Here is a 13269-nt window from a genome sequence, read left to right as displayed (position 1 = left end):
TAGCTGGTTCTATTCATTACTGCACTATTGGAACTGATTTGGCTCATCTCATTGTTGAAGAGAGCCACGGCCATCAGAGTTGGTCATCATATAATATTGTTGTTGAAGTATATAATGATCTCTTGGTCCTGTTCATTTCAATAAGCGTCAGTTCATGTAAGTCTCTCTAGGCTTTTCTGAAATCATTCTGTTGATCATTTCTTAGAGAACAATAGTATTCCATAATATTCATTTATCACAATTTATTCAGACATTCTCCAATTGATGAGCATCCACGTAGTTTCCAGTTTCTGGCCGCCAGAAAGAGGGCTGCCACAAACATTCTTGCACATACAGGTCCTTTCCTTTCTTTAAGATTTCTTTGTGATATAAGCCCAGTAGTAACTGCTGGATCAAAGGGTATGCACATGTAATGTCTTTCTTTAAACCAAAAATATTTAAAATTTTTATTAAATAAATAATGGTCTATTTTCAGATTATTTTCTTTGAAATATTATGAAAAGTAGGAAAACATTGCTTTATATAGATGTACATATATATATATATATATATATATATGTATACATATATGCAATTTTATATATATGTATGTATAAAATTTTTAATTAAGAATTAGGAGTAGACCTATATTTGAAAATTTTTTTCTCCTTTTGTCCATTTTTCAAATTAAAGAATGAAACAATGAAGGAAATTCTGTGAAAGCCAACATTCATTTTATTAAATAGCCATTAATTAAAATTCATCTTAATATTCTTAAGACTATTGGGTAAGTAAGGGCCTCACCTGTACAATCAGGAGCAGTGCCAGTCCAAGTCCCATTGGCTGTGCAATGGCGAGTTGTCAACCCTGATGTCTTATAACCTTCCCAACAGGCATAGATCACTGAGCTGGAGAAGAGTATTCCATCACTGTTTATTATCATGCCATTGGCAGGAGTGCCAGGATTTCCACAAGATACAGCTATCCGAGAAATAGGAGACTCAAAATTAGTGAAATTATTACTGGCACTGGGACTTTAATAAACCATGTTTTTAATTTCAAACCACCAGCAACATGACTTATTAAGTGGACCTGAGAAGTATGTAGGGATTAGAGCTTCATTTTCAGTAAGGAGTAGAAAATGTGAAAAACAGACATTCTCATATACTTATGCTCCTGAATTTTTAATTTTTAAAGAAAATTTAAATATAAGAAAGAGGAAAATAACTTTTTTTGAAATTCAAATGAAATATTATAAGATAATTAAAGTTAATTTTATTATTATAGTAGAAAGAACACTATTTAGAGTTCAAATCCTTAGGTTCAAATCCTAAATTAAAACACATTATCTATCTTTTTGAATTTAAGCAAATTCCTTAGAACTGTAAGCCCCAATTTCCTCATTTGTAAAATTAGAGGGTTGTATTACATGGCACTTTAGGGTCTTTCAAACTGAAATCTATAATTTTGTTGAAGTGAAATAAAATATACTCAATGTAAGAACACAGTTGAACAGGTTTGGTTTTTTTGTTTTTGTTTTTGTTTTTTGTTTTTTGTTTTTTAATATCATGAAGTGTTGCAGAAAATATTTGTTGTCCTTGGATTAAAGATACCTGCAGCTGATGGGGGTTGAGGTCCCTTTAAGAACACCTCCCCCCCCCCCCCCCCCCCCCGCCAATGGCTGACCTTTGATCTATAAATCCTGGTCAGTGGGTTTTCCCCATCCCCCACTGGATCTGAACTAATTTGAGTTTTCCCAACCCCCACAGTTTAAACCCATTGAATTCTATTCAATGATGACCCTTGCTGAGGAGCCTGATACTTCACCCACAAGCCCCTTTAAGTATAAAAGAGCCAAACTTGAGCTCTCTCTTTGCAGGAGTCCTTTCCCCCAAACATGGCATTCTTCTGGCCATGTAAGGAAGGATTCCTGCCTACCAAGCAATCACCTCTGGCCTTGGCGTCTTTTTACCTTTAACTTTACTTCCAAATCCCTACAATAAACCTTTTTATCAATCTAGGTTTTCAGGCCTGTAAATTCCTTTTACAGGAGACTCTGCACTGTCATGAGACTATCTTTGCACTGACCCAAGAGGGGGGTTCCCCTTCCCTAACTCTCATCACAGCTTTTTCTAAATGGTTACTTTAACCCTGCTGCTTTAGAACAAATAGACAATTTAACATTTAACAATCGTTAAGTTTTTGGTCAGCTCCTCTTTGCTACTCCTGAATATTTTTCCTATTCCAATAATCCAATAATAAAAGAAAATGGTAAATCACTCTACTCTCTTTGCCAAGAAAACTCCAAAAGGGATCAGGAAGAGCTAGACGTAAGCATGTGAAAATTGAATGGTTAATAACTTTACTAATCACCTTGATTTGCTCAAGCTCTCCCCTATTCAGAAGATACCAGACTGACTGGAAAATCAGATAAAACTGAATATTCCTTAAATTGGGTGTATCAGAAGTTTCTTATAGTGTTTGTCCATCAGAAGTTCTTTGTAATATTGGAATAATGAATCTAGAACTTCCCTTGCTATGCCAGATAATGAACTCAGTCTGACTCATATCAACTCCCAGTGCCAAAAAACAACATAGCCCAGAGATGATGTGTTAAGCCCACCTTGTCATTACACCCTCCTCTCTGTGATTTCTTGTCTTTATAATCCCTGTTATCTATGCAGTTCTAACTGTGTTCCCATGTATACATGTCCACTTATTTAGGAGGAATAAAGTCACAGATATAATACAACTATTTGTCTTTCTTATAACCAATACTGGGGGAAAAAAGTTTAAGAATTGAAAAATGACTAAACGGCAATAACAACCAGATGAATGCTAATATTCTCCCACATCTTCCTCTGTTATTTATGTTGAGTTTGCTTCCCTTTACCTCTCCTATGAAAGATGTTAACTTCTTTATCCTAAATTGCAACAGAATACTGCTAAGCTGATCTGAAAGGTTATGAAAACCAAATCTGTCCCCTAGGAAATAGAAGTTGCTAACACTGAGTAGTTTTCTTAAGCACATTATTTGTTTGGTTTTGGGTTTTTTTTTCAATTTAACAACTGAAGCAATCTGAAATTTATTTAGTGGATTCAGGTAATAGGTGAGATTATTCTTGGGTTCTCCAGGAACTCAGGCTGAGAACTACTATTGAGTACATTTCAATCCCAAAAGAATATATTTAAGTATTTATTATGTGCCAGTCACTTAGCAAACCAATTCTAACATAAATACAAAAATTAAAAGTTCCTCAAATGGTTTACATTCTTCTGTTACTATTAAAAAAGGTATAACTAAATGAAGGAGGTGGATTTCTGAAATCTAATTAGACCATATTTTAAATGAAAAGGGCTATTTGATATTTATTCGTTATTGTTCAATTGTTTCAGATATGTGTTGATTCTACATGATCCAATTTGGAGTTTTCTTGGCAAAGATATTGGAGTATCTTTAACCAAATTAGTGGTTTGCCATTTCTTTTACAACTCATTTTACAGAGAAAACTGAGGCAACCAGCGTTAAATGACTTGCCAAGAGTCATACAAATAGTATCAGATTTGACGCATATGAATCGTCTTGATATCAGGTCATACACTCAATTCAGGTGCCATCCACCTCAACTATTTGAATTTTATAGGATTTTGGAACTGGTAGTGACCTTACAGTTTATTGCAAACCTTTAATTTTATACATTAGGAAACTAAGAACGCAATTCAATTCACCATTTATTAAATACCAATTATATGTAAGAGCTGTGCTAGACAATGACAATGTGAAGAGAGAAAGGGAAGAGAATAAGCATTTGCATAGTACCTGCTAAGTGTCAGGCATATAGTTTTAAGTGCTTCTACAAATATTAGGCAAACTGCTTTTTTTTTTTTCCAAGTAACTTGCCCAAGGTCACGCCTCTGGATATGAACTCCAGTCTATATGATTTTGGGCATTGCCCTCTAACTATTTTGCCTCTTGAAAGACTTTCTGTATGGGATTGCACCTGAGCAGAATTTTGTTAAGGAAACTAACAGGTAACAGTGAAGAAGATGTATGTATATTCCTACAAGAATATGGAGGTAAGAGGAGGAACTACAAGTTAAGTGATTTGTCCACTTTCACAGAAGTAGTGAGCAGAAGAGGCAGCATTCATACTCGTGTTCTTGGGGCTCCAAATATAGTATTATTTCTATTTTCATTGGGAATTACTATTCATAATTCAGTGAATCTTTTTGCCAAATGAATATGCTTTTGCTTTGCTTTGTTTTTCTTTTTTAAAATGAGAACAAGTGTATCTTAGTTTTGAAAACCATTTTGGATATGTTTTTTTTAGTAAAGCCCATTTTATATATAGTAAAACAATTATATTTTGATGGTATCTTCAATATTGAAAATTGTTACAACTCTTTTAAGTTCTTTGTAGTCTATGTATAGTGATTCAACTCTTCTCTAGAAAGATGTGGAGATTAACTAGAAACTTTCTGCTGGACCAAAATAGCATAGGCTTACTATTGCATAGTATTAGTACTATAAAGATATGCCTGGTTTTCTGAGTATAGTGTTTGTCTTATAATGGATGATTCAGTGGATAAAGTTCTAAAACTTGAATCAGGAAGACTTGAGATCAAAATAGGTCACATATATTTACTAGCTCTATGACAATGGGCAACTCACTTATTCTCTGTCTGCCTCAGTTTTCTCAAATATAAAATGGGAATAATAATAATATCCTCCTCCCAAGGTTGTTGTGAGAATCAAATAAGGTAATAATTGTAAATCATTTAGCATAGTACCTGGGACATAGCATTAATTTTGTTTGTTTTCTTTCCTTTCATGTTTTTTTTTTTTCCTATTTTTTTCTGTTGTATACAACTCTTCATGAACCCATTTTGATATATATATATATATATATTTTTGCAAATATACTGGAACAACTTGTCATTTCTTTCTCCAGATCATTTTATAAAGTAGAAAATTGAGGTAAACAGAGTTAAGTAAATTTCTCAAGGTGACATAGCCAGAGTTGAACTAGAAAGATGAATCCCATTAACTCCAGACAAAGCACTCTATCTATAATAGAATCTAGCTGTATATGCAACTATGCAAATATTTGTTCTTTGCTATTAGTACCTACTTGCCAGAATTGTGTGGCTCTAAGATAATATTTGTTAAGTGCTAAACATAGTAGGTGCTATATAAATGTTAACTTATTTTGTTATCCTTGATATTAAGTTTGTATTCTGATTAGTGACATTTTAAATTAATAAATTTCTTTTAGGACAAAATCACAATGGGTACTCTATGGACAGTTCATCCTTCAGATTACCTGTAAAATATCATTTTATTCTATAGTGGGTTTAGTCAGGTAAACTCAAATTGTTTTTCCTACTACCATCACTCAAAAGCTTGAATAGCCAGTTCAATTGAAAATAAAAAAAAATCCAAGAAAAAGACCCCAAACAATTTATCAGGATGATCTGTTTTATATCCCCTCTCTCTCCTTTGTTTAAAAGTACCTCACTTAACATTCAATGCCAAGGCCAATTAATTTAATATAATTTATCAGTTTCAATGAGCATGCTTTTATTAATCTGCAATTTGTTTCTAGGATAGAAGTTTTTTTTAAAAAAAGCCTAAAGAGATTCTTTAAAAAAAAAAAAAAATTACATTCTATGAGACAAGGTGGAGGCAACAGGGACACTAATAAAATATAAATGAAATACATACAAAAGGTGGTGAGAAGTGGTGACTGACAACATAGGAAACAAAGGTTGCCCCCAGGAAGTCATTGGAGCAGAACCTTGAAGGGATGGAGGAGCAAAGTCAGGGATGGAGAATTTTTCACGTCTTTAAATAGACTTGGAGCTAGGAAATCTGAATATTGAGCATTTTAACTGAATGCGTAATGAGTATTAGCTGAAGGTTTTATTTTGTTTATTTGTTTGTTTCCCCTCTCTAGAAAAAATTTTCCAAAACAGAATGCTAAATCTTTAAAATATATGAATGATATCAGATGAAGAAATGGGGATTCTATTTCCAATTAAATTCTTCCTCCAATTAAGTTGTGAAGACTTGAGATAGAAATTTAACCTCTGTCTGTCAAAGTTAATTCATTGTTAACATAAGGGAATTGGGCTAGAAAAATCCTAACATACTTAAACTCCTATTTAATGCAAAATACGTTAAGGATAATCTAGCTACAAATAATTATCAAGAGGCTACTGTCTTTCAGATATTGTGTTAAGCAACAGAACAAAAAAAAAAAAATGAAAGAGTCTCTAAATTCAAGGAAAGTACAGTTACTCATGCATGAATACCGCCTTATTGGCAAGGTGATTGATAAATTATACTGTTTCCTAGCTTGAAAGAAAAAAAAAATAAAGAACAACAACAACAACTGAAGGATAATAGGAGGTGGAAGTCACATAGGATCAGGAACTTTTGAGCCTGTCACAGAAGAAAGAGGAAGAGAGTATGCTCATGCCAAGTGCCAGTTACCCACTGGTTACCCACTGATTGAACATGAAACATGAACATGAAAAGAATATGTTGAACTGCAAATAATCATGATGGGTTGAAGCTAAGTATGGCTCATTGATTTGCTTGAAATTTGAATTGACTACATAGAATTTTCCAGACTCTGGGACAGTTGTTCCCTCTTTACTTCCTCCTTCTCCCCTAGCTCATTACATCCTACTGAAAGAATGACATTTGCCTTCCATAATTCCCTTTCTTTCTAAATTTTGTGTACAATTTATACTTTTATTAAAGGTTTTAGCTCAATATAATAAAGTTAAATAATTGTTATGAAGAAGTAAGCCACATAAAGAGGAAAAAAGAATCCATAAATCAAATGTTCTTTTTTTAAAAAAATTATGAATCCCTTTGTCAATCTTGTGAAATCCTAGATTTAAAAAAAAATCTGTAGTAGGATTTTTTTTTCTTTTTTCTTTTGTTATGCCTCAGTTTCCCTGAATTGTTCTGCCTCAGTTTCCCTAGTGGCAACCTACCCTTCCTGGTCATTAGGACTGAGATAATTAGGGCTGCTGAGCTCTGACCACTCTAGCATTCCAAAGAGCCATAAAACTCCAGATAACATCTCAAATACTTGAGCATCTTTCCTGGCCCAGACTTCCTGTTTCCTGCTTGACCACCTTCTTGACCCCCAACCTGTCAGAATTAAAAAGTCATGGTACTTCCTGGAATTTCCACTCACTCAGTGCTCTGCCCCCAACCCTTGCCTTTGTTTTCCTGATTGCTGAAGCCCTATAAAATCTCTGGAATTATTTGCTTGTTGCCGGGTGCTTTGAGGCAAAAAGATCCAGTTGATCAGTCAAAGCTCTCTATTAATATTAAAAACTCTAATCTCTGTCTTGTCTCAGTTTCTCTGGCATTACATTTCTCCCCTCTTTCTACTCTACCACTCTAAATAATGCTCTGTCTCTCTTCCATTTCACAATCATGAACCCCAGTCTGAAACTAACTTAAGCTTCTTTACTAGAGAGTGCTTTGTAATTCATTGTTTCTGAATTTCCTGAATTTCTACTGGGTAATGGAGTCGGGGAGTAGAAGGAAGAGGCAAAGAAACACCCTTTATGATTCAAACATATCATATCAAGATAGATTCTCTGATTCCCTTTTTTGAACATGGAAGAGGATAACCAGTGAATGGTCCATCATATCTTTTTCCCAATCATTAATTCAATAAATACAATATGAAAAAAAGACATAATCCAACCCTGCCCCAACCTCCCAGAACATTATATTCAAAGGCAAGGAGGCATGAATATAAATCATTATGCAACATGCTAGTGGAGCCAGATGATGATAAATAAAATGCTCTAAAAATAAATAAAATGCTCTAGGACAATTTGGAAAAGGAAAGGGCAAGGTAACAATAGTAACAATATAAGTCCTTTTTTACTCCTTGCTCCTTCAAACAAAACTCTACCACATCAACCCTCAACACTGATCTTCTATAACTGGGGCAATGTAAGGAATATGGACTATGGTAAAGAGCATGGAATAAAGGTCCTAGGAAATAAAGGGAAATGATATATATCATTAAAAAGGAATGGGAGTTTTCCCTCTTCATTTTAAAAGGGAAAATATTTAATGGTAGTCTAGAACTGTTTAAATAGAACAGGTATAAATAGAGAAAAAAATCCTATTTGAATTTATATGCCATTATAATAAACTTTATGATGATGGCATATGCATCTTTTTCTTCCAATTTAAGAATCTTAAAATAGTCATATTCTTGGTCACAAGAATTTAGACATTTTTTGATTAAACCTTTGACTTGTTTGAATGAAAATAGGATTAGATAATTAATAGCTAACCCACATAATTAAAGTAAAATGACAGCTATTTTTATATTATTTCATGACATATATGGATATAAGAAAAAAATAATGAGCTTATGTTTGAAAGACTGCCTATTTAAAATATGTAGTAAAAATTGTTTAATTGGAAAAAAATTGCTAAATTGCTAAAGGATATTTTTAAAGCTTTTCTCTTACGTCCCAATTACTCTGTGTGTGTGTGTGTGTGTGTGTGTGTGTGTGTGTGTGTGTGTGTTTTATTTTAACAATATATTTTCTGACAATTTCCATCATGGTTTAATTTTTTAAATAAATTCAGTAGAGGTTACTAAGCATCAGAGACATAAACTTGTATGAGAACATGAAACTATGACTAACCTTTTTTTTTTTAATAGCTCAACATTATTATCAGCATTTTTTTTTCTTTTTGATAAAGTTGATTATAGCTCCTATATCTTCAACCATGAATAGTGTTTCAACACATTCAAAGCAGGGAAAACTGGGAGTTATTACCATTTGTCTCCAAATAGATGACAGAGATACTTGCAAAAAGTATCATGAACATATATACAATATATTCACATATATTTTAATAATATATTCACACATACAATTGTATATAATAAAAAGTTCCTTTGGCATTGTTTTTTTTTTATTTTAATAAAAAAGAAGCAGTTCAGTATATCTTAAAAGCAAGTCAAGAAATACTTCTTGAAAATCAAACCCCAAGACATTAACTTTGGTTACTTTTCTTTCCAATAATTTTGTTGGTTGTCTGAGGGAACTCTCATAATATTCATACTATGATTTTATTGCCTTTTTACTGGTAATTCTATATTGGAAAATAATGTGTATGGAGTAGGGAGTGAGTAAAGGAAAAAGAATAGAATCACAATTTTGCTCTTAGCACTAGATTTGAATCCTCATTCTCCTATTTATTACCTTTGTGGCTATAAGCAGGTTATTTCAATCCTCTGAGCTTCACATAACTTGTAGAGAGCCACAGACATTTGGGGAACTCTCAGTGAGGTATAAGATCCTTCAACCCAGAGGAAACCTGCTGACTATGTCTGGTTCAGCTTTTATCTCCCCTGGAGTGTCTCACCCTTCCTGAGAAGTCAAGGGGAATGACAACCTATGTTCTACTTGAAGCAGAGATACTTACAGTTAAAGATGCATTTACATAATAATAGCAGGGTGTTTATAGTTAGCACATGCTCATTGTATTGTAGTAATATAATTGTACTAAGGTATTTAGGGCTGAGAGAACTTGAAATAAATTGACTCCATGTTTGACCATCCACATGAGTCCTTCCCTCATCACTCTTCCACAAAGACCAGACTAGGGATGGTCCCAAGATCCTCCAAAAAGCTAGTCTGGATTGTACATTTTGGAAACTAGTGTATGGGCCATAGAAAGCACAGTACACTTTGGCACCCCAATATTGGGCTCTAAAAACCACACTACATACCTCATCTTTAAAAAGAGAAGGGTAGATTAGATGAGCACTAATCTATGATTCTAGGAGCAGTGTTCTGTCCTGAATCAGTTTATACCCCATGACTACATCTATTTGTGACTGAGTTTCCATCTATTCTAAGTTCTATCACTTAATGGTTCCCCCCAAAATTGACATAATCAGCAAAAAAAAAAAAAAAAAAAAAAAAAGCATATGACTACTACATGAGTAACTGTAGTCAAAAACTGGGCTAAGATAGTAAGACAGTCAGTAGGGTTTTAAATCAAAAACTGGGAATTGGAATTAGAAAAAATTGTATTCAAATTTTTACTTTGTTATTTATTGCATGTCTGATTTTGGGCAAATCCCATCTCTTCCAGCATCAGTTTCCTCAATTTTAAGATGAGGGGACTAAAGGAGTTATCTTTCAGGATTTTTTTAACATGAAATCTTATGGATCTATGAACTCTTATGAAATGTATTACTTGGAGTATTATTTATATTTCTGTAATCAACTATAATATTCCCTTTCCTTACGTTATTATTCATTCATTGAACAATTATTTATTGTATTAATTTATTGGTTATTTATAAATATATTTTACTTTCTCGATTATAGTATAAGCCTTTTGAGAGGAAATATTTTAAAAACATAAATTGATTTTGAGTGTGAGGAATTTAATTTTGAATCTTGGTTCTATTATTTAACACTTGGGTTAGAATCCTGGTTGTACCATTTATTACCTGTTTAACCTTTAAACACTTGCCATGGTCTTAGACAAAGAGGTCATGGAGATACTTAACATTCTCAAATTCTGTGACCTTGGGATCTTCATAGGATTATAATATCAAGAATTTATAAACAGAAGTAATCTTAATGACATTTTAGTTTAATTCCTTCATTTTATAAATAAAGAAGTTGAGCTTTAAAAAGCTAAGTAATGTGCCTATGGTAATATGTGTAAGTGGAAGATAGTGGATTTAAATAACAATCTTATGATTTCAAATCCAGTAATCTTTGTGATCTACCAAAATGCTTCATATGACTTTAAGCAAGCTGCTACACTTTTTTTTGGCATAATCTGTTCACATCTATAAAATGTGGGGACTGGACTAAATAGACACACACACACACACATATACATATATGTGAACAAAGTAATTTATGTGGAAGGGGGCATTAATACATGAGAAGTCAGTTAGGAAGTAACAATTTAATTAAATCCTTAAAGAAAACTAGTGATTCTGTGAGGCAAAGGTGGGGGGGGGGGGGGAAAGCATTGCTTTCTCATTATGAGGGGTGGTCTTTGCAAAAGTTAATGGAAGAGATGGAAAGTTATAAACACTTTAGAGAAAGGAGGTCAGTTTGTATCAAAACATGTGGGAATAAGAGTAACATCCAATAAGCTTGGCAAGGTAATATGCATACAAATTATCAATGGTTTTAAATGCTAAACAGAGACAACTATATCTTCAGGGTAAAGGGTGTAAGAGAAGGAAGAGTTAAGGGTGACTCTAAGGCTGTGAAACCAGAAGACTAGAAATCTAGTTATAACAACAGGACATTCAGACAGAAGGAAGGAAGAAATGAATGCAAGGTATCAGGCATTTATGTATTTATTTACATACCTACTATGTTCTAGGTACTCTGCTTAGTGAAACAATTCCAGTAATCAAGGAGCACAGATTATAAGGAGTTTTGAGGACTAGTCATAGGGAGTTAAAAGAGTTTCAGAATGATGATCTTAATATTCTTAGTGAAGACTTTTCAAAGTTTTACAGTATCCTTTTAAATTTCTCAACTGGGGACAAAACTACTTGCTATTTTAAAAAAGCACTTTGCATGAACTACATAAGGCAGATTACTGAGTGACATGCAATTAAATTATTTTATTCAAATGAATGAATATATTGATGCTTTATAAGACTGACATTCACAGTGTTCTAACACAGTCCTAGAGGAATGAGATTTCATGGGAACATATCAGTCATCCATAGTGGCTTTAATTCTTGCCAACTTTTAAATTTGCAAAACTAAATTATTTGGGGATCTCCTAATATAGCAAGTGATGTCCTAAGTTCTTAACTTAGAATGAATAATACACTTTGGTACCTCAGATCACTTTGTAACTGACAACACATATCCACCTCCATTAAGGTCCAAAAAGGGCTTCAAAATTCTTCAGTGAGAAAATAAAAATGAGCTTTCCACTGGGAAATTTTCACTTTAGCAGTTCTTTGAAAATGAATGTTTGTTTTTTTTTTCTCTGAAACATGTTTTGAACAGCATCTCAGTGTCTGATAAATAATAACAATAGCCATACTCTTGTCCAAGCTTATTCCTCATTTATTAAGGATGTTCCACAAATATATAATTTTATCATATTAGGCAATATGATATAGTTGAAAACATATATACTGTGTAGTTAAACAGCTTGAATTCAAATCCTAAATCAAATATCATTTAATTGTATAAATTTGAGCAATTCACTTTTTATCTCTAGGCTGCAGTTTCCTTATCTGTCAAAGTTGAACTAGATGACATCAACAAATTCTAATGGTTCTTCTGATTTGGGTATTATTATTTTTATTTTATATGCTATTCATTGCCATTTAGTCATCGGGTGTATGTCATTTAAAATGCCACTGAATAATTTTGAATAAATTTTATTGGAAATTCAAATATCTATCTTAATTTTCCTTTACTTTTTGAAAGTTCTTGGTAGAATTCTAATGAATTTATTTTGTTGGAAGTAATCTGTATAACAGTTGAAAGCTTGTGGTTCAGAAAACACTCAGTATTGATAAATAAACTCAGAGAAGGAAATCATTAACTGAAGAGCAAGGAGTTGTTAGTGTCATCGTTACTAACTATCCACATGGCACAAATAATAGACAGTAGAATTCTACAGGGAGGAAAAACTGTTCAGGGAAAAGGGATTCATGAGATTGAAGTGACTTAGGTAAGTTAATTAATCTCTATTGGCCAAATATGTCTAATTATGGGGTAGGACATGACAGTTGTCTTAAAGATTGTAAGCTGCTACATGAAATAGAGATCAGATGTGTTCTTCTTGGTCCCAAGAGCAGAACTAGTAACAATATATGGTAGGGTGTAAGGAAGAAGAAATTCTAAAACTATAGCTATTCCATGTGAGAATGGACTTCCTTTAATAGCAATATATTTCCCCAAAGAAGTTTTTAAGTAAAGGGTGGATTGCCATTTGCTAGATTTCTGGTCTTACATATAATAGATGCACATTCAACATTTTTTTGAATTCATTACTAAGACATTATATTCTTAATATCTTAAGATATTATGTTCTTACTTTGGTCCTTGAGAATGAAAACATAACATAATGGTCTGTAACTATCTTCCTGTGTAGCTTCCTCTGCTTCATTACTTACCACTATCATCTACTCCAATATGATCATATACTTTACATGAAAAAAGTAGTTCATTCACAGAAAAGATTTGAAGACTTGTTTTCTGGGGTTTTGTTGTTGT

At 33.0% G+C, this 13269-nt stretch overlaps 1 protein-coding gene across 1 annotated transcript in view; it reads right to left on the bottom strand.

Annotated features, from left to right (window-relative positions):
- Window positions 1–13269, bottom strand: part of CSMD1 (CUB and Sushi multiple domains 1) — a 2669009-nt gene that overhangs the window by 30776 nt on the left and 2624964 nt on the right. The window contains 1 exon segment of the mRNA XM_074287957.1: window positions 784–960. Coding sequence (XP_074144058.1) covers window positions 784–960 — 177 coding nt within the window.

This window comes from Sminthopsis crassicaudata, chromosome 2 (assembly GCF_048593235.1).
Source record: "Sminthopsis crassicaudata isolate SCR6 chromosome 2, ASM4859323v1, whole genome shotgun sequence".
NCBI classification, from domain to species: Eukaryota; Metazoa; Chordata; class Mammalia; order Dasyuromorphia; family Dasyuridae; genus Sminthopsis; species Sminthopsis crassicaudata.
This window is presented reverse-complemented; position numbering and strand designations above follow the sequence as displayed.